This window comes from Nicotiana attenuata, chromosome 11 (genome assembly GCF_001879085.1).
Source record: "Nicotiana attenuata strain UT chromosome 11, NIATTr2, whole genome shotgun sequence".
In the NCBI taxonomy this organism is placed as follows: Eukaryota; Viridiplantae; Streptophyta; class Magnoliopsida; order Solanales; family Solanaceae; genus Nicotiana; species Nicotiana attenuata.
Genome location: NC_031999.1, coordinates 50,944,141 through 50,971,514, shown reverse-complemented (window position 1 = coordinate 50,971,514; position 27,374 = coordinate 50,944,141). Strand labels below are relative to the sequence as shown.

The following is a 27,374-nucleotide window of genomic DNA, read 5'->3' as shown; positions in this document are numbered from 1 at the left end:
GAAATTCCTCGGTTATTGTTCTGGTTTGAGCTTGACTGCTACTTACATACATTATGCTTTAAGAATTGGAACTACACATTGTTACATTGTTGGCCCTAGTAAGTGTCGGAGTCGACCCCTTGTCACTACTTCTGCGACATTAGGCGAGATACTTACTGGGTACATATTTTTATGTACTCATGCTCCACTTCTGTACTTGATTGTACAGGCTTTGAGGCAGGTGCATCTGGCCATCAGTCTGGCGCATAGAGTGGACTCCTCAGCTCGAGACTTTCCGATGAGCTGCCCTTTTGAGCCGATCTGCAACAGCTGGAGTCTCTCTTTTATTTTTATGTTCTTATCTATTTCTTTTCCAGACAGTAGGATAGTATGGTTTTGTATATTCTACTAGATTGCCCACACACTTATGACACTAGGTCTTGGCACACACATTGGTAGACTTATGATGTTTTGGCTTGTTTTCATGATTTAATTTTGCATTTATTACTTCCATTTAAATATGCTTAAATTTTCAAACTCTTAATTTCTTAATCAATAATGGAAAGTTATCACGTACTAACTATTCAAATGAGAATTACCATTTGATTAGTGTTGGCTTGCCTAACAACGGTGTTGGGCGCCATCACGGACTTATATAGATTTTGGGTCGTGACAACATGATATCAGAGCACTAGGTTCACGTAGGTCTCACAAGTTACGGGGAAACCAGGTAGAGTCTTGCGGATCGGCACGGAGACGTCTGTACTTATCTTCGAGGGGTTATAGGGTGTTAGGAAACTACTCTTTATTCATCTCCTATCGTGCATTTGATGGTATACTAAATTCCTTCTTCTATTCTCTCATAGATGGTGAGGACGCGTACGGCGGACGTTCCAGACCCAAGAGGAGCTGCTCCCCCCATTGCTAGAGGCCTCGACAGAGGCCGGGGGAGGGCACCAGCCCGAGGTAGGGGACGAGGGCATCCCAGAGCTGCCCCAGTTGCACCACTGGCAGATCCAGCAGGGGATCCCATTATCGAGGAGCAGGCAGAGGTGCCTACAGTAGAGCCTACCCCGGCGGATTTCATGACAGCACCGGGATTCCAGGAGGTCATGGGCCGTATGTTGCGGTTCATGGACTCTATGACTCAGGATGGTTTATTTCCAGTAGATCCAGCCACATCTCAGGCAGGAGGGGGAGCACAGACACTCCGAGTACACTACTCGCGGGCGGTGCCCAGCCAGTTATAGTAGTGGCACCTGAGTGCGGATGGTGATTCGTAGAAGTTGTTGGATAGATGGACTAGACTACACCCTCCTATCTTCGGAGGCGAGCATCATGAGGATGCCTAGGATTTCATTGATAGGTGCAGGGACAGACTGCACAACATGAGGATATTGGAGTCCCATGGGGTATATTTCACCGTCTTCCAGTTAGAGGGCAGGGCCCGTAGGTGGTGGCAATCTTACCTTCTTAGCAGACCAGCAGGTTCTCTTCCCGTGACTTGGGATCAGTTTACACGGCTTCTATTGGACAGGTATATTCAACCCTCTCAAAGGGAAGAGTTACGGTGTTAGTTTGAGCAGCTCGAGAAGGGTCAGATGTCATTGATCGACTATGAGGCGAGATTCTCAAAGTTGTCTCGCCATGCACTCATGATACTTCCTACGGACACAGATAGAGTGCGGAGATTTGTTGCGGGGTTACACCCCGGTATTCGAGCTAGCATGGCCCGAGAGGTTGAGATGGGGACTGAGTATCAGCTAGTGGTGGAGATTGCACGTTGAGGGTTACCACCAGAGGGGTAGAGAGAAGTTGCAGTAGGACAAGAGGGCCCGATTCTCTGGAGAGTTTAGAGGTGCCCCAGCTAGGGGCAGAGGTCAGTTTGGGAGGGGCCATCTCAGCAGGCCCCCATATTCAGAACCACCACCACCACCTCGAGGTGCTCCAGTGAAGCCTTATATTAGTGCGATGCCGGAGAGTTCTTACCATCCACCAGATATTCAGGGTTCCTCCGGTGGGTATTCTGGTCATTAAGGTTCTTCCAGTGGATATTCAGGCCATCAGGGTCAGGCTTCAGGACAGCAGTCTATGGCACCGCGGGGGTTGTTCTGAGTGTGGAGATCTGGGTCATATAAAGAGGACCTGCCCCAAACTTCGGGACAAGGCAGTATAGCAGGGTCATCAGCCTATGATTACAGCACCAGCCGTCCGGCCGCCCAGAGGTGGGGGACAGGCTGGTAGGGGCCGTCCTAGAGGTAGAGGCCAGGCAGGAGGAGTTCAGCCAGCTACTGTTCAGCCAGGCGGAGGCCAGCCAGCTGGCACTTCAGCTAGATTCTATGCTTTTCAAGCTAGACCAGATGCAGTGGCCTTAGATGTCGTGATCACAGGTATTATTTCTGTATGCGGTAGGGATGCTTCGGTATTATTTTGATCCAGGGTCTACATATTCATATGTGTCATCCCTATTTGCTCATTTCCTGGATATCCCTCGTGAGTCTTTGGGTACTCCTGTTTATGTGTCCATTCCTGTGGGCGATTCTGTGGTTGTGGATCGGATCTACCGGTCCTGTGTGGTTACATTCTGTAGTTACAAGACTATAGCGGACCTTCTATTACTTGATATGATCGAATTTGAGGTCATCCTAGGCATGGGTTAGTTATCTCCATATCACGCCATTCTTAATTGTCATGCCAAGACTGTTACTTCAGCGATGCCAGACTTGCCGAGATTGGAGTGGAAGGTTTCCTCCGTTAGTGCATCTAATCGGGTTATCTATTTTCTAAAGGCTCGACATTTGGTCGAGAAGGGTGTTTGGCATATCTAGCATATGTTCGAGACACCACCGCAGAGTCTCCGATGATTGATTCAGTGCCAGTAGTCTAGGAGTTCGCCGATGTATTTCCTTCTGACCTTCCAGGCATGCCATCGAATTGTGACATTGATTTCTGTATTGATTTGGCTCTAGGTACCCAACCTATATCTATCCCACCGTACCGTATGACACCAAAAGAGTTGAAAAAGTTAAAGGAGCAGCTTGAGGAGTTGTTAGCAAAGGGGTTTGTGAGACCCAGTGTATCACCTTGGGGTGCACCAGTGTTATTTGTGAAGAAGAAGGATAGGACTATACAGATGTGCATTGATTACTGCCAGTTGAACAAAGTCACCATCAAGAACAAGTACATGTTGCCTCGTATCGATGATTTATTTGACCAGTTGCAGGGTGCTAGGTGTTTTCTAAGATTGACTTGAGATCGGGGTACCACCAGTTGAAGATTCGGGACTCGGATGTTCTGAAGACTGCCTTCTGTACTAGATATGGTCATTATGAGTTTCTAGTGATGTCCTTCGTCTTGACTAATGCCCAGCGGCGTTTATGGACTTGATGAACAGGGTGTTCAGGCCTTATATTGATTTATTTGTTATTGTCTTCATTGATGACATCTTGATTTACTCACGTAGCCTGGGGAGCATGAGCAGCATTTGAGAGTGGTACTTCAGACATTGCGAGAGCAAAAGCTATATGCTAAGTTCTCCAAGTGTGAGTTTTGGCTAGAGTCTGTGGCATTCTTGGGGCATGTTATATCAGGAGAAGGTATTAAGGTGGATCCCAAGAAGATTGAGGCAGCTCAGAGTTGGCCACGTCCCACTTTGGTGACTGAGATCAAGAGTTTCCTGGGGCTAGCAGGTTATTATCGCTGATTTATGCAGGGCTTTTCCTCCATTGCAGCACCTTTGACTAGATTGACCCAAAAGGGTGCTCCCTTCCGTTGGTCCGATGATTGTGAGGCGAGCTTTCAGAAGCTCAAGACAGCTTTGACTACAGCACCGGTTCTAATGTTGCCTTCCGGTTCGGGGATGTATACTGTGTATTGCGATGTTTCACGTGTTGGATTGGGCTGTGTCTTGATGCAGGAGGGGCGAGTTATTGCATATGCTTCACGTCAGTTGAAGATTCATAAGAAGAATTACCCTGTGCACGACCTAGAGTTAGCAGCGATTGTCCATGCTCTTAAGATATGGAGGCATTATCTGTATGGGGTGTCATGTGAGGTTTATACTGATCATCGCAGCTTGCAGCATTTGTTCAAGCAGAGGGATCTCAATTTGAGGCAGCGTAGATGGCTTGAGTTACTGAAGGATTATGACATTACCATTCTTTATCACCCGGGCAAGGAAAATGTAGTCGCGGATGCCTTAAGCAGGAAATCAGAGAGTATGGGTAGCTTGGCATTCATACCAGCAGAGGAGAGGCCACTAGCTTTGGTCATTCAGTCCTTGGCTAACAGACTTGTGAGGTTGGACATTTCAAAGCCCAGCCGGATTCTTGCATGTATTGTTGCCCAGTCTTCATTATTGGGGCAGATCAAGGCCCGGCAGTTTGATGATCCGCACTTAGCAGTCCTCAGAGAGACGGTACTACAAGGTGGTGCCAAGGAGGTATCTATCGGCGAGGATGGTGTTCTGCGACTCCAGGGTCGCCTATGTGTTCCTAATGTCGACGGTTTGAGGGAGAGGATTCTTGAGGAGGCACACAGCTCGCGGTATTCTATTCATCCAGGTGCTATAAAGATGTATCGTGACCTGAGACAGCACTATCGATGGCGGCGGATGAAGAAAGACATAGTGGAGTATGTAGCTAGGTGCTTAAATTTCCAGCAGGCCAAGTATCAGCACCAGAGGCCAGGGGGCCTGCTTCAGCAGATGACTATACCTGAGTGGAAATGGGAGCGCATTACTATGGACATCATAGTTGGGTTACCGCGGACTTCGCGGAAGTTTGATGCGGTTTGGGTCATTGTCGACAGGTTGACCAAGTCGGCACACTTCATTCCAGTTATGACTACCTATACTTCAGAGAGGTTGGCCAAGATTAATAATCGGGAGATAGTTCGGTTGCACGGTGTGCCCGTTTCCATCATATTAGTAGGGGCCCTCAGTTCACCTCACATATTTGGAGAGTTGTTCAGAGTGAGTTGGGGACCCGTGTGGAGCTCAGCACAGCATTTCATCCTCAAACCGATGGAGAGTCAGAGCGGACAGTTCAGATATTAGAGGACATGCTGAGAGCATGCGTGATTCACTTTGGAGGGCAGTGGGATCAGTTCTTGCCTTTGGCCGAGTTTTCTTACAACAACAGTTATCAGTCCAGCATCGAGATGGCTCCATTTGAGGCTTTATATGGTCGACGATGTCATTCCCCTATCGGGTGGTTTGAGCCTGGAGAGGCCAAGTTATACGATACTGATTTGGTGAAGGATGCCTTGGAAAAGATAAAGATAATTCAAGAGAGACTTTGCACAGCACAGTCCAGATAGAAGTAGGCTCGAAACGAGGTAAGTCTCTTTTCTAACCTTGTAAGGGGAAAATTTCCCCATAGGTGAACTTAATTAATATATGATTAATTGTGGAGGCTACGTATGCACGAAGTGACGAGAGTCCGTACTTAGCCACTATTCTTGTTATGTCCGGGTAGTTCTAGGTTTACATCATACTTTGTGGATACTATTATTTGCTTATATACGCTAATTGTATGAAAGTAATTAAGTTGAAGAAAATCTAAGGATTTATATCTTTCAAGTGAATTGTATTCATTTTTTTTAAAGGAATTAAAGAAGTGTTGCATTTTAAATGATAAAAATTATGTTTGACCGTGTCGCACGTATGATTCGTGAGCGGGGTTATGCTTTTACCGCGTTGCATGTATGATTCGCGAGCGGGGTGAATAAATGCATCTATGTTTCATGATGTTCGACCCTTGGCAGTGCACATTTTACTTTTATGTTGGATCGGGCCAAACGTCCTCGGTGGTAATTGTGTGTGAAAATAGTATAGGAACTCTTTGTAGTTGTATGTTTCATTACTTGATATACTACTTGTTTTAAATAAAGAATGTGTCTTGCCTTCTTAAGTGTGGTGGAGGAAATTCCTCAGTTATTGTTCTGGTTTGAGCTTGACTGTTACTTACATACATTATGCTTTAAGAATTGGAACTACACATTATTACATTGTTGGCCCAAGTAAGTATCGGAGTCGACCCCTCGTCACTACTTCTACGAGGTTAGGCGAGATACTTACTGTGTACATATTTTTATGTACTCATGCTACACTTCTGTACTTGATTGTACAGGCTTTGAGGCAGGTGCATCTGGCCATCAGTCCGGCGCATAGAGTGGACTCCTCAGCTCGAGACTTTCCGGTGAGCTGCCCTTTTGAGCCGATCTGCAGCAGTTGGAGTCTCTCTTTTATTTTTATGTTCCTGTCTATTTCTTTTCCAGACAGTAGGATAGTATGATTTTGTATATTCTACTAGAATGCCCACACACTTGTGACACCAGGTCTTTGCACACACATTGATAGACTTATGATGTTTTGGCTTGTTTTCATGATTTAAATTCGCATTTATTACTTCCATTTAAATATGCTTAAATTTTCAAACTCTGAATTTCTTAATCAATAATGGAAAGTTATCACGTACTAACTATTCAAATGAGAATTACCATTTGATTAGTGTTGGCTTGCCTAACAACGGTGTTGGGCGCCATCACGGCCTTATATGGAATTTGGGTCATGACAGACCTGATAAAGCCAAATTGGACAAAATCACTCAAACTACCGAGAGGTATAGAGTGGGTAATTGCGTGTGATTGCTATATCACAACCCCGGCTAATCAAACTTGCCCTAGAGTTTACAACCCGTTAGGTAACCACCTAGGTGGAATTCACGACTCTAGATCCCTTATCATTTGAAAAAACAACCAAAATCAAAAATATTGTCTCCTAGTTTTATAATTGCAATCAATAGCATAAAGTAGAAATAGAAACAACAAACAAGAATGTGAAAGTGCAATTTGCGGCTCATTGTACAATTATACTAAATAAATACCTAATCCTAATTCTAACTCCCTGACGATTCGATCTCGACTCGCTACCTATAATTGTGGTGTGATTTTGGGGGACATCACCCTCGTTGACCCTTCGCCCCCTGCTACCTCGCCGTCGACCTCTACTCGTTGCCTTTTTAACGGAACCGCTTCCTTATCGCTCGATGACGACTTATCCACCAAATGCAGTAAAGAAGAAGTCGGAGTCCCCGTTGATGGGCCAGCTGCCCGATGACCAGGCTGGCGCGGAGCTGGGACCTTAGAAGAAACAGCAGTCTGTGCGGACTCGCTTACAGTCACAGCGGCCCAAGACCCGATCGAGGTACCCAATTGACGAAAAACGGGGGTGGGAGCCGTTGTTTTTTTCGGAACCCTTCAACCTAACAGTAAGGAAAAAGTGCGTAAGTGAAAAAGAAAAACGATATCAAGGTCGAAGCGACTAAAGATCGGATGACTCACTGGTCGAAGAAGGTTTACGCCCAAACTTCTTGTTGAACAATGACCACTCACGGATCCCCACCATGTGGGGTAAAATTTGAGCCACCCAGTCGCGAATATCAGCGACCAACATAGGACGCGCCTTCTCGGCTGCACCACAAAAGAATAATTAAGTCACAAAAGGGAGACAGCAAACTACAAGTTAGCAAAAGTACTTACGGGCGAAGTTCCACTCCTCGGGGAATCCACTAGGGTTCGCCACCACATGCTCGGTTTTGACGTAGAAAAAGTTGACCCAAAATCTACGATTGGTCTTATCATCCATTTCTACCACCAGTCCCTTAGACCCACGATGGAGAAGATGTATCATCGTGCCCCGACGAAAGCTTGGTGCAAAAAGATATAGCAAATGGCGAAGAGAAATTCCACGGTTGGCCAACTCCACGTACTTTATCAGCATAATGAAAAGTTTATAAATATAGGGAGAGAGCTGGGCAGGACAGATGTTGTAATAGCGGCAAAATTCCTCCGTTAATGGAGGAAGAGGAAGAGAATAACTCTCTTAAAATGGGTACGCGTAAAAAGCGCAATACCCAGGATGATGAATATGGATCACATTGTTCCCAGCTGGGATCAGGTCGATGTGAGCTGTGATATCGTACTTGGCCCTAAGCGTGGCAAGATGGGCCACTCCCATTTCGGACTTTACAGGCTCGGGCTCATCCGCATGTGACTTCGAAAAATCCAACCTGGCCCTGTCGTTACGAGGAACGATCTCCTCCACTGTGGGAAAGTTATCATCCTCTATAACAATAGCCTCCCCTTCATCACGAGCGGGCATGGCCACTGACAAAGGGTTCGGGCTAAGAATACCCTCGGAATTGGAGGATGCACTAGACATTCTTATGATTGTATAAAGTGAAAGGATCGGAAGTGAAGAAGTAGCAATGGCGAAAGTTGCAGAAGGTGGAAGCTCAGAAAGAACAAGAGAGGAAGATATGCAGGTTCTAGAGACTGAAAGGTATAAAGTTTCGTTCAAATGGTTCCCTGCTTTATTTATAGGAAACTCCGGCACACGAATCGAGAAAAGTAATCGTCGAACACGCTGAGATCGAAACGGTAGGGGCACAGGAAACAATGCAACGCATCGGGAATGCGTGTAATTATGACACATAAGGCTATGACGTTATTCTGAACCAGCATCATTAAGCACAGCTCTCAAAGCGTCACGTCACCCTCTCGGCCACAACTACCACTACTCGACCTCCCCATCCAAATTTCTCAAGACTGCGGCTTGTGAAGTCCACTCATCAAGGCCGATCAGAAGACGACCTCGATAAGCGGAAGGACTAACTGTATGGGCTAAAATTCGACCAAGGAAATTTGGTATGAAGAAGTGACTATCATGACGATGGTAACTCATTATAGGTGGTCTTGTAGAGTTCGAACAGTGGTTAATAAGAATGAGCTGCCGTGTGGCTTTTCTGGGCCGAAGTTGAGTAGCGGGAACGAAAATAACGGCTAGTATAGCCTTGGGACTTTCAAAAGGAATATTCCCTTCTTTACAGTACTTTTAGGGTTTTTTCTAGGAATATCCCACAGAGAGAGAGATATAGTAAGAGAAATAGAGAGATGGGGGAGGGAACATTTTATAAAAGGATAAGCACTCAGAAAATACAAAGGAGCACTTTTGGTAGAGATTTCATCTTTTTGTGAACTATTCTATTGTCATTTCCATCAAATCCAAGAAAGTGTGCAATATTCTCTAACACTCGTGTCATTCATCATTGTCAGAGGAAAGAATCCTTCACCCTCTTCAATATTGGATGAATCTTCCCCTCTATTTATATTTATTGCCATTTAATGTTATTTAATGCATGTTTTTTCTACATATTATTGCATCCAGTCATAATCATTGCCAACATTTACGTTCAACTACATCTTCCATTCACATTATCTATCTTAGATCTAGAGTTAATTATCCTTAACTAGGATTTACCCGCCATCTTTTTATTAAATTGGTTTAATAAAAAGGTGTTATACTTTTTGATCAAACAAAAATAAGGATCAATATAGTTTAATGGGCGGCATGGATATATGTGAATGGAAAGTATAGTGAAAATAACACGAGCTAGTCAGTTTTTGGACTGGTAATTAAAAAATAGCTAGTGTTTGCAAAGTCATTGGAAAATAGCCACTATTTTGGTGAAACACGAAAAGTTCCAGCATAATATGTGGGATTATGGAGCTCATGTGTATAAACTTCCAGCATATTATGTTGGAACTTCATGATATGTTTGATTATAGAGCTCCTGCGTATAAACTTTTAGCATTTTTGTTGGAGCTCCAGTATACAGTGGTGGACCCAGGATTTTGTGCAAGCGGGTTTAATCTTAGAAGTACATAAATTTAGTCGTAAAATAGTAGTTGTCAAGCGGGTTCAAATAAAATATTTATGCAAAATTTACGCTGCTTTAATCGTAACTTATACATATACACAGTATTATTTTTTGGTGAAGCGGGTTCAGTTGAACCCGCTTGCCACCACGTGCGTCCGCCACTGCCACTACATTATGCTGGAATCTCATATGTAAAAAATTCGAATCCAATTATATTATGCTTGAATTTTTTCGGATTTTTAATGATGTTTTTGTTCAGATTTTATCTTTACATAAAAAAACTGCTAAATTTTGATTACTTTTTGAAACAGTAAATATTTTTTAATTACCACTTATAAATCTAATTATTTCTGATTTTTTTTCCGGTAAGTTTAAAAAAAAAAGGCAGAGATATGATTGAATAATAAACAAAATTATAGAGGTATATTTGGCCCTTTTTCGTTTTCTTTTTTCAATTCTTTTCAGCTAAATCTTTCCTTTTTTAGTACTACTTCTTACACAATGATCAAATCCCAAAATGGAAACCCAAAAACACAATCCACAAAAAGCCGCCATCAATTCACGTGTTGTTCTTTGCACCATAAACACAGTAGTGTAGGATTAACTGTAAATTCAAGCTGAGCTCCACTCAACTTCCTTCACTAATCCCCTAAATTTTGGATTGATGCAGCAATCTTTGCTTGTTTCAGTTCGGGGTCAGTTCCATTTTATCTCAATTTCCATTTATTTTCCTGTCTTTTTTTTGGGGTATGTTTGATTTGTATGAAAAAAAGAACTAATTTTTTAATGGTTCTTGAAAATATAAATTCAAGGTTTGGAGTTGTAGCACTTGATTTGTTGAACCTATGGTAGTTTAATTGTGGGTTTTTGTTCTTGCGCATTGTGATAGTTGAATTTTAGGTTTTTGGTTTTTGCACCTGATGTGTTCTTGAGCCGAGGGTGTAAAGCCTCTCTAACTTCTCGAGATAGGGTAAGGTCTGCGTACACACTATACTCCCCGGACCCTACTGGTGGGGTTACACCGAGTTTATCTCTGGCAATTTATGGTTATCTGTTTGATTTTAAAAAGAATTGTAAACTTGGGAAATGATTGATGTTTTCTCAATGTTCTTTTTTTTCTGGAACTTGGAATGGATAAGCGGCTGATACGATTGGAAACTCTAGCATTTGATTTTGCAGAGACAACATAGAACAGTGGAGATGCTTTGCTAAATTGTCTTTTAACTTATGGAAGATTGGAATCTAATTCTGCTGTCTTAGGCCTTTGATTTGTCCTCCTTAACTAGTATCTTGGGAATTTGATATGGCAGGGCTAGACATCGATCGCACTGAAAAATGTGTGTACCTAAACTATTTTGTGTAATATATAACGTATTATTTTTATAACAGTGGTGCCTGGGCTAGCTTGCGCCAGTACTTGCTATCTTCCGCACGGTAACTCTGCCCACCAAGGCTTAGATAGATAGGAAGAAATCACTTAGTGATTCTTGTCTATGCTGGGACTTGAACCTTGGTCTCCAAGGTTTGCACCCATTGTGTGCTTGTATAATTTGTCCCTATGTAAATTGGAAACAGGAAAATATGGAATGAATGAGTTAATATGCAAATTGGACAAGGAAGATATGGACTTTATGGATTAATATGCAAATTGGAAAAGGAGGATATGGACTTTATGGGTAATATGCAAATTGGAAAAGGAAGATAGCAAGAAAAAAAAGGTAAAAGAAAAGGAAGATCAGTAGCGGAGCCAGGATTTTTATTAAGGGGTGTCAAAATTTTAAAAATTAAATGCACGAAAAAGTCAAGGGGATTCAATACATAACATATCTACATAAAAAATAATTTTTTCCTATCTAAACAGTATAATTTTCAGGCGAACCCCTTGAAGCTATGTGGCTCCGCCATTGTGGAAGATAGTGATTCTATGGGTGTAGAAACGGGAAGCTGCAGAGCTCAAATGTGGTTACTTGACATTCTGTAGAAACTAAAGTCAAGTTAACAGCCTTAAGACTGTTGTGTATCTTTTTCCTCTCTGATCTAGTTAATCTTGAATCGTCAAAATGCCATGTCATTAATACTAGAGTATTTTATGTGCAATCCAACCATTTGGTTTTTGCTTATTTTTCCTTTTATTTATAAGGGGAATAGAAAGTGCTCCTTAGGTCTGCAAGGTAGCACTACCTTGAATGATTGATGCATCACATTGGTTAATAGTTGGTAAACTGTGCAACTTCAAACAATTACCACTAGTCGTAGTTTGAAGGCGCAAATGTGATGCCCGTTTGAGGACCTTCTCTTTATTCTGCGCATTGTGTTTCCTGGTAGAAAGTTTCAAACGTCTACAACTTGTGACAATGTACACATAACTCTGAATCTCAAAGTCTGAGCTACCTATATAAGGATACACTAAGAGCACATATTGAGTTTCATATTCTGGCAGTGGTTACTGGTTAGGCACCTTATTTTAGTTTTAGCTCGAGTCTCGAGATTGCTGATTGCTATATGATGTTGACTACATTTGTCTTTAATTGATCTTCTATTTATTTATTTCAAATCCTTAATTGTTAAGTGGTTATTTACTTGTAAATCCTCACTTCAGAGAAGACCACCAGTAGAAATAGCGATTACGCATTGGTCATAAGCTAACTATACACTTTCCAAAGAAACAAAAGAAGTTCAGAACTAAGGTGCTTGACCCCAATGGTGAGGCCTAGTGGTCAATGAAGTGGGTGAGAACCATGAGGTTTCAAGTTCAAATTTCAGCGGAGACAAAAAACACTAGGTGGTTTCTTCTCATCTATTCAAGCCTTGGTGGATAGAGTTACTTGGTACCTGTTGTTGGTGGGAGGTAGCAGGTATCCCTTGGAATTAGTCGAGGTGCGCGCAAGCTGGCCTGAACACCACGGTTATCAAAAAAACCTAAGGTGCTTGAAGGTTCAAGCTTGTTTACTGCACCTTTTGTTAGCGTTGTGTGATCCTATAGTTGCTGTACTCCATGTTTCTGTTTCTCTTTATACTGAATGCTACTTGTGTTCATTTTCTCATTCAATCTTCTAATCAAATGTCTTTCCTCGTGCCATCTTTGAGTATTGATATTTCTCTATGATGGTTGGCTTCTTGTAGAGGAAATAATGGATGAGGCACCACCAAAGTCATTACGGCAAATAATGTCAGCCTATTGGACAATGGCGTGTGAAATGTATTACAGCAAACCAATTTCACACTGGATTCTTTTGTTTCTAGGTAGCATGGGGATGCTTGTTGCGTTCCCTGCTTCTAGCCTCTTGTCCCGTATATATTTTGCAAATGGTGGGAAGAGTAAGTGGATAATTTCATGGGTTTCAGTTGCAGGATGGCCTCTCATCGCAATAGTCCTAATTCCTTCGTACTTCTTTCTTAAAGTATTCCCGACGCCACTTGACTTAAAACTAACTTTATCTTATGTTGTATTGGGATTCTTGAGTGCTGCTGATAACCTCATGTATGCATATGCTTATGCTTACCTCCCAGCATCAACTGCTGCTCTTTTGGCCTCGACTTCACTGGTTTTTTCTGCACTGTTTGGATATCTCCTCGTGAAAAACACTATGAATCTATCAATTATAAATTCTATTGTGATCATTACTGCTGCCATGACGATCATTGCTCTTGATTCTAGTTCAGACAGGTATGGATATATCACCGACCATCAATACATCATAGGTTTTGTGTGGGATATACTAGGATCTGCACTCCATGGTCTAATTTTTGCCTTGTCAGAGTTGGTTTTCGTGAAATTACTTGGTAAAAGATCGTTTCTTGTTGTTCTGGAGCAGCAACTCATGGTTTCCCTCTTCGCCTTTATATTTACAACAATTGGACTTGTTATAAGTAACGGTTTCCATGGAATGAAATCTGAGGCAACTACATTCGATGGTGGGGCCAACGCATATTACTCGGTTATTGTTTGGGGAATAATAACTTTTCAGTTGGGTGTCTTGGGAGCCACTGCAGTTGTTTTCCTCTCCTCTACTGTTTTGGCCGGTGTCCTTAACGCGGTAAGAGTACCAGTTACGAGCATTGCAGCTGTTATATTGTTGCATGATCCTATGAGTGGTTTCAAGATTCTGTCTTTGATTATTACATTCTGGGGATTTGGCTCTTATATTTACGGCAGCTATAGCCCTGCGAAAAAGGATGCCCCGCAAACTATTTCTTAGTTTTCGTGTTTTTTTCACGTTATTTCATCCTTCTCACCATTGATAAGGTTGGATATCACAAAGTGTATGTATATGTTTTACTGGCTAAATTATACATATTTGCTGCTTAGTTGAATAGAACAACTATTACTGCAATTGCAGGGAAAAGTAATGAAGTTGAAACTATATAGTAATGTATTTACTTTCTTGTGGAATCTGTAGTAAAATGTTTAAGTTCTCTCTTATCATTTCATTGGCTGAAAATGCTAGTTATGAGAAAATAATAATAGGAAGGCTTTTCCTATTTAATTTTTTGAGCGTTAGAAGTTGAGCAGATGTGACAAGCCTTGGTGGACGGAGTGATCGGATACGGTGAGGTAGCGGAAGTTAGTCGAATAGTCGAGGTACATGCAAGTTGTATCAGCATTGTATTTTAAAAAAAGGTTGAACATATGAGATAAATCATTATTTGAACCAAGCCTCGGTGGACGGAGAGATCAGATACCTGTGTTGGTGAGGTAGCGGAAGTTAGTCGAATAGTCGAGGTATATGCAAGTTGCATCAGCATTGTATATAAAAAAGTTGAATATGCACGTTGATAATTCAGTATTTGAACCAAGCCTCGGTGAACAGAGTGATCAGATAGATACCTGTGTTGGTGAGGTAGCGGTAGTTAGTCGAATAGTTAAAGTACATGCAAGTTGCATCAGCATTGTTATTAAAAAAAAAAAAGGTTGAACACATGAGATAAATCATTATTTGAACCAAGGTCCAATAAGGTGTGCACTTTCTCATCGCATATTATGCGCAAGGGAAAAGAAAAAGGAAATTCCGTTGCCGGGACTTGAACCCGGGTCTCTCGGGTGAGAGCCGAGTATCCTAACCACCTAGACTACAACGGATTGTTGTTAACGTTTACACTGTAAATATATTATAATAAAAAATGTAAAGATAACTCAAATACTTATTTATCTAGTACATCCAGCTATTTTTCTAGTTGAAAAAATTCTTTTCAGGAACAATTCCCTACATGAATTTCATTTAAGAACCGTTACTTTTAAGTCTAAAGATCAATTTACCAGCTTATTAGCTTAATAAAACAATATGTTCAGTTAGAAAAAGATATCAAGAATTTTAGAGTAAAAATTGTGTGGGGTAGCCACTTTTTAAAGTAGTATTTACTTTTTATCCAGCATTTTTAATGCTTAGCAATAGTAGCCACTAGTCTATTAAAATTAATATGAAAAAATTGTGTTACCCTTTCTTCTATCTCTTTCATGTGTTAGGGAGAAGAACTGTTGTGAGATGGAAGGATTTTCCGGTGGGACTGCCGTGGACTCAACGTTTTTGAAACCTTTGAAAGATGTTGACATAATAATTTACATAATCATGAAAAGTAAGAATGTTCAGTAATTAAATACTAATCAATTAAAAAAAAGTTAATTAGATAAACTTGTGGGACAATGGTAACCCAAAGTTGTGGTGCATATATACAGTAGGAGTTCATTAGCTGGATGAGATTATTTTATTGATAAAAGCTGCAGCTACACTTGTAGAGGAGGGACCAACCCATACCAAAGTTCTTAAAAGACTTCCCACTTAGCACGTAAACACAGAGAAAGGACTTTAACATACATTTATGGATCCTGAACTTACAGTTATAAGTTCAAAAGTTAAGGATACTTGGTCCTGAACTTAGAGTTACAAGTTCAAAAGTTAAGGACACTTGGTCCTGAACTTAGAGTTACAAGTTCAAAAGTTAAGGACACTTGGTCCTGAACTTAGACTAACAAGCTCAAAAGTTAAGGACAATAAGTCCTGAACTTATAGTTACAAGTTCAAAAGTTAAGGACAATAGGTCCTGAAGTCCTGACTTAGACTAATAAGCTCAAAAGTTAAGGACAATAAGTCCTGAACTTAGGCTAAGAAGCTCAAAAGTTAAGGACAATAGTAGGGGTGTGCATTCGAATCGGTTTATCGATAAATCGAATCGATTATTTGTTATCGGTTTATCGATTTATCGATTTCGATTTCGACTTCGAAATTTTCCTTATCGAGTTATCGATTTCGATTTCGATTTTGTCCTCTTCGGTTATCGGTTTATCAATAAACCGATAAGATATACTAAAAAGACAATTTTTTTTATTTTTTTTAACCCTTATTCTATAATACCCTTTCCTTTACCCTAAGTCCATAACCCTATTATTTCCTCTACCACATTTAAGGAGTGATCATATTTAAAGCTCAAGGGAATGAAGTTCAAATTAATGGAAAACAAAATTAGCCGTGATGATGTATTTTTTTTATACCGTTGGAGTGTTGGTGGCATACATTTGATCCCTTACTTTAGTTTCGTTGCATGTGCTTGTTGACACAATTTTGTGTTATAAACGGTGTTCGTCTTATTTTAGCTTCTTTTTGTCCATATTAGTTAGGTGTGTTTATAGCGATATACTTTCCGTGGAATCCCGCAAATTTTCTTATTGGTGTAATCGATAACCGAATCGATAAGCCCCAAAAATCGATAAATCGAAATCGAAAAAATCGAAACCTTATTGAAACGATAACGATAAGCATATGTACAAAACGATAATCGATAAGGGTCAAAATTGAATCGATAAATCGAATGCACACCCCTAGACAATAGGTCCTGAACTTAGACTAACAAGCTCAAAAGTTAAGGACAATAGGTCCTGAACTTAGACTAACAAGCTCAAAAGTTAAGGACAATAGGTTCTGAAGTCCTGAACTTAGACTAACAAGCTCAAAAGTTAAGGACAATAGGTCCTGAAGTCCTGAACTTAGACTAACAAGCTCAAAAGTTAAGGACATTAGGTCCTGAACTTAGGCTAAGAAGCCCAAAAGTTAAGGACAATAGGTCCTGAACTTAGACTAACAAGCTCAAAAGTTACGGACACTTGGTCCTGAACTTAGAGTTACAAGTTCATAGGGATGGCAATTGGGGCAGGGCGGGGCGGGGCGGGGCAGCGCAAACCTTGACCCGCTAAAATTTTGACCCGCCCTGCCCTGTCCCGTTTAGCCTTTTTTCAAAATTTTGACCTGCCCCGCCCTGCCCCGTTTAGTTATTTTCATCTTTTTTAATCTTTATTTTTCATTTTTCTTTATGTTACTTAATCTTATTTTGTTTTACTTTTTCAATATTTATTGAAACATTTAAAGTCGATGTGTCAATAAGAGGTGTATCAGTTGAAGAAAGTATGGCTTTTATTAACAAAATTTATACGTATTTGTTTGAAATAAAAAAGATGGTAAGCCATTTGTCTATACTCTATAGTATAACTTCTTTTTTAATATATCTAAACAATTTAGTGTTCTAGCTACCTTAGTCACAAAATACACCTAGAGGGAACAACACAGTTAAGCGGTGATAATTCGAATAGTAATAATATACATATTATATATAGTTTAATCTTTTTTATGATGATGCTATTATCTAATTAAATTTTAAAGTATGTAAGAAGTAAAACCTTAATCACACATCATTAGAGGTGTTAATTAAAATCCCAAAGGTAAGGAAAATTGCATAACAAATCAAAACCAAAAAGAAAGAAGAAAAAAGATTTAGTGGGTAAGTTGAGTTGTTGATATGAAATTTAACGAGTTCAAAAAAAATAATTATCATATACTATGTAAAAGTAACATGTAACAGTAGTCAATTGTGTTTAATAAGCGTAATTTGTGGTAAGAAAATGAGAAGAATGGTGTGGTAGTAGTTACAGAATACTAAATGTTAAGTAGTAGTAGCATTCAGCTTTAGGATAAAAGGCTGACTTACCACCTGCCCTGCCCTATTAAAAAATTTCAGAAACTAAGTTTTGTCTTGCCCTGCCCCGACCTATTTAACTGTTCCCCTGCCCTGCCCCATTAAGTGTTTGCCCTGCCCCGTCCCGCCCCGTCCCGCCCCAATTGCCATCCCTACAAGTTCAAAAGTTAAGGACACTTGGTCCTGAACTTAGACTAACAACCTCAAAAGTTAAGGACAATAGGTCCTGAACTTAGACTTACAAGTTCAAAAGTTAAGGACAAGTAGTCCTTAACTTAGAGTTACAAGCACAGAAATTAAGGACATGTGGTCCTGAGCTTCGAGTTTCAAGTTCAAAAGTTAAGAACATGTAGTCCTGAAGTCATGAACTTAGAGTTACAAGTTCAAAAGTTAAGGACATGTAGTCCTGAAGTCTTGAACTTAGAGTTACAAGTTCAAAAGTTAAGCACACTTGGTCCTGAACTTTATGAGCAGAAGGGTGTTTTCGTCTGGGCAGGTAAAGTTTATTAAACAGTGCCTTAAAAGTAAATACATGTATTATTAGTGGCTAACCGTACACTTATCCCAGTTTTAGACGAGTGAGTTGATATAGAAAACCTTGTTTGAACCCACTACCCAGTTCAGTATATGAGATTTTACACAAATAGCCGAACGGATTCATTATTTACTTTTTCTAGCTGACATACATAAATTATACGATGGTTATACATAGTTACATATATTACATATTGATTAAGCATATATAATACATCCATCAATTATGTTTAGTTCAAGTAGTTAGGTGAGCGACTATTTGGGTTAATTCTTCATTTGGAAAGTCACTCAGCGAAAATTAAAATAGCAGAGGGAAGAGAAAGAAAAAGAAAAAAAGGTAGAGGAGGGGGGGGGAGGGGGGGGGGGGTGAAGGAGTTTTGTTTTAATATATAACACACTCCATATAGACAATTTGATTCACCTTAGAAGTCGAAATAGTGAGATCACAGATGGGAGATACAAACAAACTGCAGCAAACATTACAAAGTGTTCAATTTTTCAAAGGACAACATCTTAAAAGCCAAACAAAGGTTTAGATGGACATGGAATCTCATTTGAGAAGTGTCTTGACAATGGACTTCACATTCAGCTTCTTCAAATCTGTATATGACTGTCCACATCCCACAAACATGACCGGGGCTCCGGATATGTAAACCATGGATAACGCTGCACCCACCTATGACCGAAACAAAAGGAATATAAGATTATTATCGTATAGTAGGAAAAAGAATGGTGCAACGAATTTGTAATGAAGGAAGACATCAAAACATATTTACAATGGAATCAACCGAGATCATGTACCTTGTCATCGATAGTGTCAAACTTGGTCAGCAAAATTCCATCAATTAACCTTGGATTTGGTGAAGGTGAGAGGTCACCTAATTTCTGCAAGAAAACTCATGAGCAAGTACAGCATAAGATGCAGATACAAAGAAACTATGAAAATAAAGTATCATAACCATGTATAAGCAAACCTGGTTAAACTTTGACAGTTGGTCAACTGCATCATTGCCGACAAGTGCCTCTCCAACAAAAAGGATCAGATCGGGACTATTGACATATATAAGCTTTGACAATGCTCGCATCAATGGTTCATTATCCTGTGGACCATGAATCGTAGGTGTATATAAATGCTAACAAATAAATGGGTTAAGGAAACAACATATACAATCACCAAATTCCACCAAATAAGCTAGAACTCGTAGAGGGACCCCCGCGCCCCCGAAACATTGGACATGTTGGTAACTTTGAGATGTGAAGCTTCAAAATTCAATTCTACCTGCATCCGACCAGCTGTATCGACAAGAACAACATCGGAACCATTTCGGTTAGCCTCCTGAATTGCTTCTTTAGCAACAATAGCAGGATCCTTCTCATAGCCCTTCTCAAATATTGGGATCTGATAAGCAGAACATTAAAAATGAGCCATCAGCTTGTAAAACATTTCCACCCAGTAAACATCAAGAATTTTCATAACCAAAGACTTCAAATCATGACATACCTGAAGCCTACGTGCATGAGTGCGCAGCTGTTCAACTGCTCCTGATCGAAATGTGTCACAAGCAGCCATCATGACATTGATATTATGCTGCAAAAGCCAATATGCAACCTGCAGAATGGCAGATAGAACCCTCTTAGTTAATAAAAGAAGGCACTTTGAATAGATAAAAGCAAAAGGTCATATTAGTTAACCTTAGCAAGATTGGTAGACTTTCCAACTCCATTAACTCCAACAAAAACCACAACATATGGTTTTCCTTGTTCCTTTGCAGCATGAACATCCCTTAGAATATCAATGGAGCGCTTGGGAGTCAAGATGCGGACAAGAGCCTCCTCCATTGCTGCCTGTTTCAATTAATTCAGCACACCATAGTAATATGTTCAGAGTTCAGATTAGACCACATTGGAAAAAGATGGACTGAAAAGATATTTCAAGTTTCCGCATACAGTTATTCTGGTTTTAAAGACCTCTTTGAATTTTTTTTCTTTTCCTAGTTGGAGGGGGAGCAAGGAACAGGAAAATACAAAGATATTTGGGCTTATAAGGCTTTTTATGGCTGGCTAAATAAGGAATTTCTATCAAATACATAAATGCCAAAAAGAATATGTAAGGAACTGTCCCTGTTAATAGTGTTGACACTTTTTTGGATTTTGTTAGCTCCCTGGTTCTAGCATAGGTACTCTTGTACTGGAGCTTACAATGTTTTTTGTCTTTTGTATGGGAGCTAACATAATTTCTGTTCTTGTAATTTGGCATCTTCCTGATGCCCTTTCAATGAAATTATCCTACTTCATCAAAAAAAAAATGTGTAAGGAACTGTCACAACCATGAAAACAGTGTGGGGAGATGTACACAATGGATATTTCTGTAACCGTGTGTTTACACTACGGATCTACCTTGAGCCATACTCATTTACCTTGAATATTAATGAGTCAATTAGTAGTGTACAAGATATGGTTCCATGGCAAGTGCTATTTGTGTACGATATCGTGCTAATTAACGAAACTAGAAAGTAAGCCAACAAAAAGCTAGAATTTGGAGAAACACTCTACCGAGTAGTTTTAGAATAAGTAGGAGTGCAACAGAATATCTGCACTGCTAGTTTAGCCAGCAAAAGAAGAATGACATTGAGGTAGGATTAGACGGGATTGTGATGCCTACTTGAAGAAAATTCACACATCTAGACTTATTCTTTTTGAGAAAATGATATCATCGGCAAAAAATGGATGTAGAGAACTCCATCTTGGAGTTTCTAATTTGTCTTTATTGAGTAGTGGAATGAAATGGCCCCAAATGGAACGGAATGGATGTAGAGAACTCATATAACCAACTCCAGTTAATTTGGGATTACACCACATCATTTGCCACCCTTTAAAGCTTAGTATTAAGACATTGCACTTTTAAAAATTATTGGAGGTTCCTACTTGCTTACCTGAACTGTTGAAGATATTCTTGTAAATGAGGCAAGTTTTTTACCCTCCAGACTTGCTGCAACTGATTCACACAGCTTTTCAGCTATTTCCTCAGCCTGTAAAATATGCACAAAACTGGTCAACCAAGTTTAACATGAAAGCCTCTGAGAGAAATTTGGTCGTCAACTAAAGAAAATCTCTCTTTTACTTTACAATTGGGAGAGAGAGCACGCGGGGGGAGGGGGGGTGAATAACTTTTTTAACTTACCACATTCTTGGTCATCAGCCTGTCCTTAAGAGCTTTCAAAGCCGGTTCCAGGTCAGTCTTCTCCAAGTTTGCCTTACCTGCGATACTGGATACACAAAAGCAATTCTAATTATTTAGGTGAGATAGAAATTCATATGAATGAAAATTGGATATTCTAGATAAAGCAAATGCAGTACAATGAAAACTAGGAACTGAAACTGGATTCATGTGTTTCCCTATTTCTCTGCTTCTTACGACTCAAATCAAATTTAATTCACAAAGTAGAGAGAATGTAAATAACTGAATACTTCTTTTGTCTTAAGCAAGTAAGCAATGTGAATCTATAATTAAAACTTTTGGATCCCTTCAGACCAACTAACCACGAAATGGCATTAAAGGGTAATCAAAACTTTAACTCCTTAACACATCCTACAGTATCAAAAGAAAATTTAAGGGTCAAAGTCAGTGATATTAAACCTGTCTGAAAAAATATTGACACTTAGTTTCCTAGAAACTTCCCCAATTAAATGAGAATCTCTGAATATACTTTTCTCATCGAAGAGAAGAACAACTGATGCGAACCTCATAAAAACAAAAATAATAAACAAAACAAAGCATTTGGATAGCACTTTAATGATCTTGACCTGTCCTGCAATCAACGGAGGATGAGAATTTACCTCTGGAACATGGATGAGAACCAGCCTTTCTTCTTTGCTTCAACCTTGTTGTCTTTCCCCGGTTCTTCATCATCCTCGGTCTCACTATCACTACTTAATATATCCTCTTTGTCCATCATACTATCACCTTGTTCTGCGGCCACAACTGCCACAATCTCATTCCCATTCTCACTCACAGGATTTGTGAAATCTAATTTAGGTTCAGAAGGTGAATCATCCCAAACTCTATTCTTCTTTGTCTTTTTTGCAGGCTCTGCCTTGGAATCTTTGTTTACAACACTATCTGCTTTCTTTCCACCTTTAGCCCTGAGCTTCTGTAGCTTATTTACATCAAAAGCCCCGGCAGCGGAATTCCTGTTCTCTTTACCGTTAACCTGCACTACTCCATTTACAATACTTCCGTTAGAATGCCCATTCTCCTTAACATCCCCTTTCACTTTATCGCCATCTCCACCATCCTTTCCTGAGTCACTACCACCCTTTTTATTGTTGCCTCCATCGGTACCACCCTTTTGCACCTGCCCTTGCTTCTTACCAAGATTATTGTTGACAGGCTTTGCCACCTGCTTGGATTTCTTGATATCCTCAGCACGAGCCTCAGCCTCTTTCCGCAGCTGCTGGAAAATATCATCAAATTCATTGTATACAGTCTTTTTGGTATCATAAATCTCAGAGAATTCACGTTTAACCATAGCAAGCAACTCATCCACATACAAAAGATGGAGAATCCGCTGATACACAGCAACAAAAACAAGCCCGAGTTCATTGTGGAAAGTCCATCTAAGAGTGTATGCAGCTCCGGGAACATCATAATTGTATGATGCAGCACCTGAACGTTCCTCCAAAAGACACGAACGAATCAATGTGTCAATTGGGGAGCCTCTAAGAGCATTTCCAAGCTCTTCACATGTCCAGAGGATCAAACCCCCTCTAGTGAATATCAGTAACTGCTCTAACATCTCCGAACTCAAATTCAATCCTGCAACCAAAAGTTTGACACCGAAAGAAAAAAATCTTCAGAATTTAAGGGAGGAAAAAAACTTCAGAGAAAGCAAAAATAAAAACAAAAATTCAGAAAATGAGACAAACAGAGTTGACTTGTATTGTGTCCTCAACAATTGGGCTTGATATTCATGATCTTTGTGCAAACAGTATAGAAGAAAACGATAATCAACATGAAAAATGAACCTTATGTGATAGACTTTCTTTATTGACCCTACTTAGTTGGATTGAGTCTTGTATTTGATTGTTAATTAGTTGGTCAAGTTCTTATACTTGTTTTTAGCTAATTGCTTCATGCACCTTTCTTTCTTTTTCGGCATGTGTAGTTAGGTTGGATCCCTGGTTAAGTAGCGACATCCTATCTTGCATACCATTTTACTCTTTACCACAAGTTGAGAAGATTTAGATTCATTGAGAGTGACAATACTACATGAGAAGCTAGAAGAGAAGTTCAACAAGCAATCAGCTCCCCACCAAAAATACCTACAAAGGCTAACTAGTTTGTTAATTTAAACCAATATAATGACGAGAGAAACTTGATATGTTTAGAAGTTAAATACAAGACACTGGCATTTACGATTCTATATACTGTTTTTAGGTCCATATTCGCACTTAACTATTTCTTATTTATTTTTCAAATCTTTTTATATTCAGAGTATGCCAGTTGCAACTGGAGTCCCATGCAAATGATGGAAATTGTTTGAAAGTTCCCTATGGAAGAATTAGATACCAAAGTTGAATCAAATTATGAAGCTAGTATTGATAGGATAATTGCCTTGGTAACTATTCTGATCATATGTACATAATAGATATATCTTCTTAATTTCATTCTTCCAAAAATTAATGACTTCATATCCTATAACAAAAGAAATTTCAATTGACAACAATAAAAAATATTTTTAAAAAAAAGACTTGTGTTGGATTGGCACTACAAATCTAATCCAAATAAAATAGATACAAAAAAGTATAGATGGGAGAATAAATTAAGTCCCGCCCGAAAGAACCACTCACTAGCTAGCCGGACTAGTGGGACCCTATATGGAGACATACTGAAAATCATGCCTTTCGAACCGAACGCAATGCCCATCTTCCAAATAAGAAAAAGGGCTCGTTGGGAAGAAAGATTACTATTGTTTTATCCACTTTCCGTAATAGACCATTAGGGCGGAATATGGAAAAAAACATATATGGTATCTGATTAACTAAGGCATGAGCATAACATAATTTAAAGTCTGCTATTCAATAATAAGAAAAGATTGCAAAATTGAATATGATTATACCATTTTTGGCGACTTCGATTTCTTCACCACCAGCTCCCCATACTTAATCCTTAATTCCAAGCCATCGGTCTCAGAGGCAACTTGGTTTGGATACTATACAAGCGTGCAACAACACATAAAACAAGTTTTAAATCATCTGCTATTCATTTGTCTAAAGCTTGCCAATCTAGTACTCATTATAACCTTATAACCGATCCTGACTGTCACATTTTCATTTTCAGTATGATTAACTGTTGTGACTTATGATCATTTTCCTGTATGTTTTCCTTCCTAGTTTACCATATGTTAGGCTGTTTCGACGGCTTAGTTTCCCATATATGTTGACGTCCAGATTGCTTAGCTTGCTAGATTCATGTACATGATTCTAGCACCCATAGACCATCCAAATTTTCTGACATAAGTGGAACAACTCCACATCATACGGGTTCCAAGGACTCCTGACATATCTCTCTCAGGCATCTTATTTTTTCTCTTAATTGAATCAGTGTAGCTTGCACGAGTTTATGATAAAATCATAAAATGCAACCCTACTTTCTTTTGCATTAAACCTTGTTCCGTCCTTGACCTTAACTTGTACCATTAAGAATGAAACATAGCTTGATCCAAAAGAAAATATGGCTGCAGTTTTTAATCTTATATCATAAACTCAATTATGATGCAAGGCATACTGATTCAATTAAGAGAGAAATTAAGACATTGGAGAGAAATGTTAAAAGAATGTCCAAGGTGGGAGAGTCCTAGAAACTCGCATGAACTGGAGTTGTTCCAGTTGTATCAAAAAATCTCGACGGTTCTAAACGCCACAATCACATACGAGAAACTAGGTAGTCTAAATGGCAAAATGTACGAGAAACTAGGGAGTCGAAATAACCTAATAACATATGGGAAACTACTCACAAAACATACTTAAATATGGGCATAAGTTGCAACATAAGAATATGCCGAAAAGGGACAATCGCGACTATTTACAAGCCTGTATGAGTGCTGGATTGACAAGCTTTGGACAAACAAATAGCAAAAGAACTAAAACTTGTTTTAAATAATACAACGTGTCGTGCTTGTATGATGATCTAAAGTAAGTTGCTTTAAAACAGATGGATCTTTCCTTCCAAATCTTGGAATTAAAGAATAAAGCATGAGAAACCAGTGACGAAGACAGCGAAGTCGCCAAAAATGGTATAATTGTGCTTTAGTTTTGCAATTCTTTCTATCATTAAATAGCAAAATCTAAACCATGTTATGTTAATGCTTTAGTTAATTAGCATCTATTAAAGTCTCATTCTTATTATCATTCTTTTTTAGATTCGTAAATGTGTAAGTGTAACTAGTGCAATGCATACCATGATTTATTTTTTATATCCGTCCTAATGGTTTATTAAAAAGTGAAAAGAAGATAAATCACTTGAATAAGAGATGGAGTCATTCAAATTTGGAAGAATAAAATTAAGAGGACATATCCCCATGTACATCTAGATCATATTGAAACAAGACAACCATTTTATTTTGTAATTTTGATTTTGGTATCTAATTCTTCACTTCTCATGACACTCTACTTACAACGGGTCTAATGTAAATGCAATATAAGAAAACTTGAAGAAAACATAGACATTGAGCAAGAACAATGATCTAAAAACAGTATATAGAGTTGAAAATACTAGTGTCTTGTATGAAACTTCTAAACATATTAATATAACAAGTTTGTCTCCGACATTGTATTGGTTTTAGATTATTAGTTCTAATTGGTTAGCCTCTTAAGTTATTTTTGCTAGTGTAGGCGACTGTTTGTTGAACTTCTCTTCTAGCTTTTCATGTATTATTGTCACTCTCACTCTTTCATCTTTATATAGCAAAACCCAAATAACCTACCAAACTGTTTTCACGATTTATGCAATCAAACTACAAATTAACCAATGAAATCGAAATCTTCCCATTAGAAAACCAATACATCTACCAAACCCGTTACACAATTAAAGTAATAAAACCAATTTTCCAGTTTTAATTTCCTCAATAACCCAGTTCAGATCACACCATAAAAATCTAATCAAACACCTCTCACGCAACAGGATTAACAGATCGAACACACGAAGTACACAAAATTGCAAACAAAATCACAAAAACCAATTCAAAAAAGGAAAATTCCGGAAATTAAAATTGAAAAAGAAGAAAATTAAAATCTAAAACCACAAATAGAAGAAATAAGTTATTTCCTCGTACCTGTCTAATTCCTCTGTAATCTGAGAAGGAAAAGGCGACGAAAGGACTTTGAAAACGGAAAACAAAAGAGAAAAAATGAAAACGGAAGACGAAAAGAGAAAAAAAAATGAAAAAAGAAACAGAAAAAAATGCAAATTTTGGAGTATATATTTAGGGGTTTTCACGGAAAATCAAAAATAGGTCTTTTCGTCTAATCTTAAATCTTAATCCCGTTCGTTGTAAGGAAGAAAGTAAACTGATTATTAGGATGAAAAACAAAATTATTAAGTTATTTTAATAAAATTATATGTTTTTATATAAATTTAAAACCATATCGAATAATTAGAATAGGTCTAAATTTTATAAAAATAAATCGGAACCGTACCGGATAAGTTTATATATTAAAAAATATATTTTATATATTAAGTTTAAAAAAAATATAGTAAAAAAAATTGTTGGGCCTTGAAATTATGGAAACGACTACAAGCTATAACAGGTAATTAACACTCAAAATCTCTAACTTTCAAACGTATTCGGATACTCCTATTGAAACTAACTAGTTTTCGAACACGTGCGTTGCACGTGTATCTCATACCAATTAGTACATATATTTTAAAAGAACTCTTATAAGAGAAAGGAAAACCTATTTCAATATCAAAAACCTTTAGGAAAAAATATTTTAAAATGTAAATATATTAAAATAAAGGCATACAGTTTGTGTGTGATTCTTAACATTAGGTAAAATCTCTTGTACTGTCACCATACTATCATCAATTTATTGTTGAAGTTTCACCTTTCCAAAAATGAACAAATAAGAGAAACGGAAAATAAATGAGTATATGTTAAATGAAATATTCATTGGGAA

At 38.9% G+C, this 27,374-nt stretch overlaps 2 protein-coding genes and 1 non-coding gene across 5 annotated transcripts; 1 reads left to right on the top strand and 2 right to left on the bottom strand.

Annotated features, from left to right (window-relative positions):
- Positions 10,179 to 14,087, top strand: LOC109234514 (probable purine permease 5). The gene is made up of 2 exons (XM_019400539.1): positions 10,179 to 10,396; positions 12,825 to 14,087. Exons 1-2 carry the CDS (start codon positions 10,366 to 10,368, stop codon positions 13,898 to 13,900), a joined length of 1,107 nt encoding a protein of 368 aa, XP_019256084.1. The 5' UTR covers positions 10,179 to 10,365; the 3' UTR covers positions 13,901 to 14,087.
- TRNAE-CUC lies at positions 14,709 to 14,781 on the bottom strand. Its single transcript has one exon. It is a non-coding gene; the product is annotated as a tRNA-Glu (tRNA).
- Positions 18,602 to 26,734, bottom strand: LOC109234513 (signal recognition particle receptor subunit alpha-like). Of its 3 annotated transcripts, XM_019400537.1 has the most exons (11): positions 26,531 to 26,734; positions 24,317 to 24,409; positions 22,035 to 23,013; positions 21,379 to 21,463; positions 21,131 to 21,226; positions 19,890 to 20,042; positions 19,699 to 19,806; positions 19,477 to 19,596; positions 19,172 to 19,297; positions 18,999 to 19,082; positions 18,748 to 18,873 (listed from the first exon to the last, which is right to left on the bottom strand). In XM_019400537.1, the coding sequence occupies exons 3-11, from the start codon at positions 22,991 to 22,993 to the stop codon at positions 18,748 to 18,750; spliced, it is 1,857 nt and encodes a 618-aa protein (XP_019256082.1). In that variant the 5' UTR covers positions 22,994 to 23,013; positions 24,317 to 24,409; positions 26,531 to 26,734. The 3 variants fall into 3 exon arrangements, with proteins under 3 accessions (XP_019256083.1, XP_019256082.1, XP_019256081.1); XM_019400536.1 differs by lacking the exon at positions 24,317 to 24,409; XM_019400538.1 differs by lacking the exons at positions 24,317 to 24,409; positions 26,531 to 26,734 and having other exon boundaries at positions 18,602 to 18,873; positions 22,035 to 22,993.

Bases quoted from the DNA above. Each gene is read 5' to 3' on its own strand.
- LOC109234514 (XM_019400539.1), top strand. From the start codon at position 10,366: ATGCAGCAATCTTTGCTTGTTTCAGTTCGGG. The intron at 10,397-12,824 runs GTCAGTTCCATT...GGCTTCTTGTAG, and splicing joins TTTGCTTGTTTCAGTTCGGG to AGGAAATAATGGATGAGGCA.
- LOC109234513 (XM_019400537.1), bottom strand. From the start codon at position 22,993: ATGTTAGAGCAGTTACTGATATTCACTAGAGGGGGTTTGATCCTCTGG. The intron at 19,807-19,889 runs GTTAACTAATAT...GCCATTCTGCAG, and splicing joins AGTCTACCAATCTTGCTAAG to GTTGCATATTGGCTTTTGCA. The intron at 19,597-19,698 runs GTATGTCATGAT...TCTGCTTATCAG, and splicing joins CTCATGCACGTAGGCTTCAG to ATCCCAATATTTGAGAAGGG.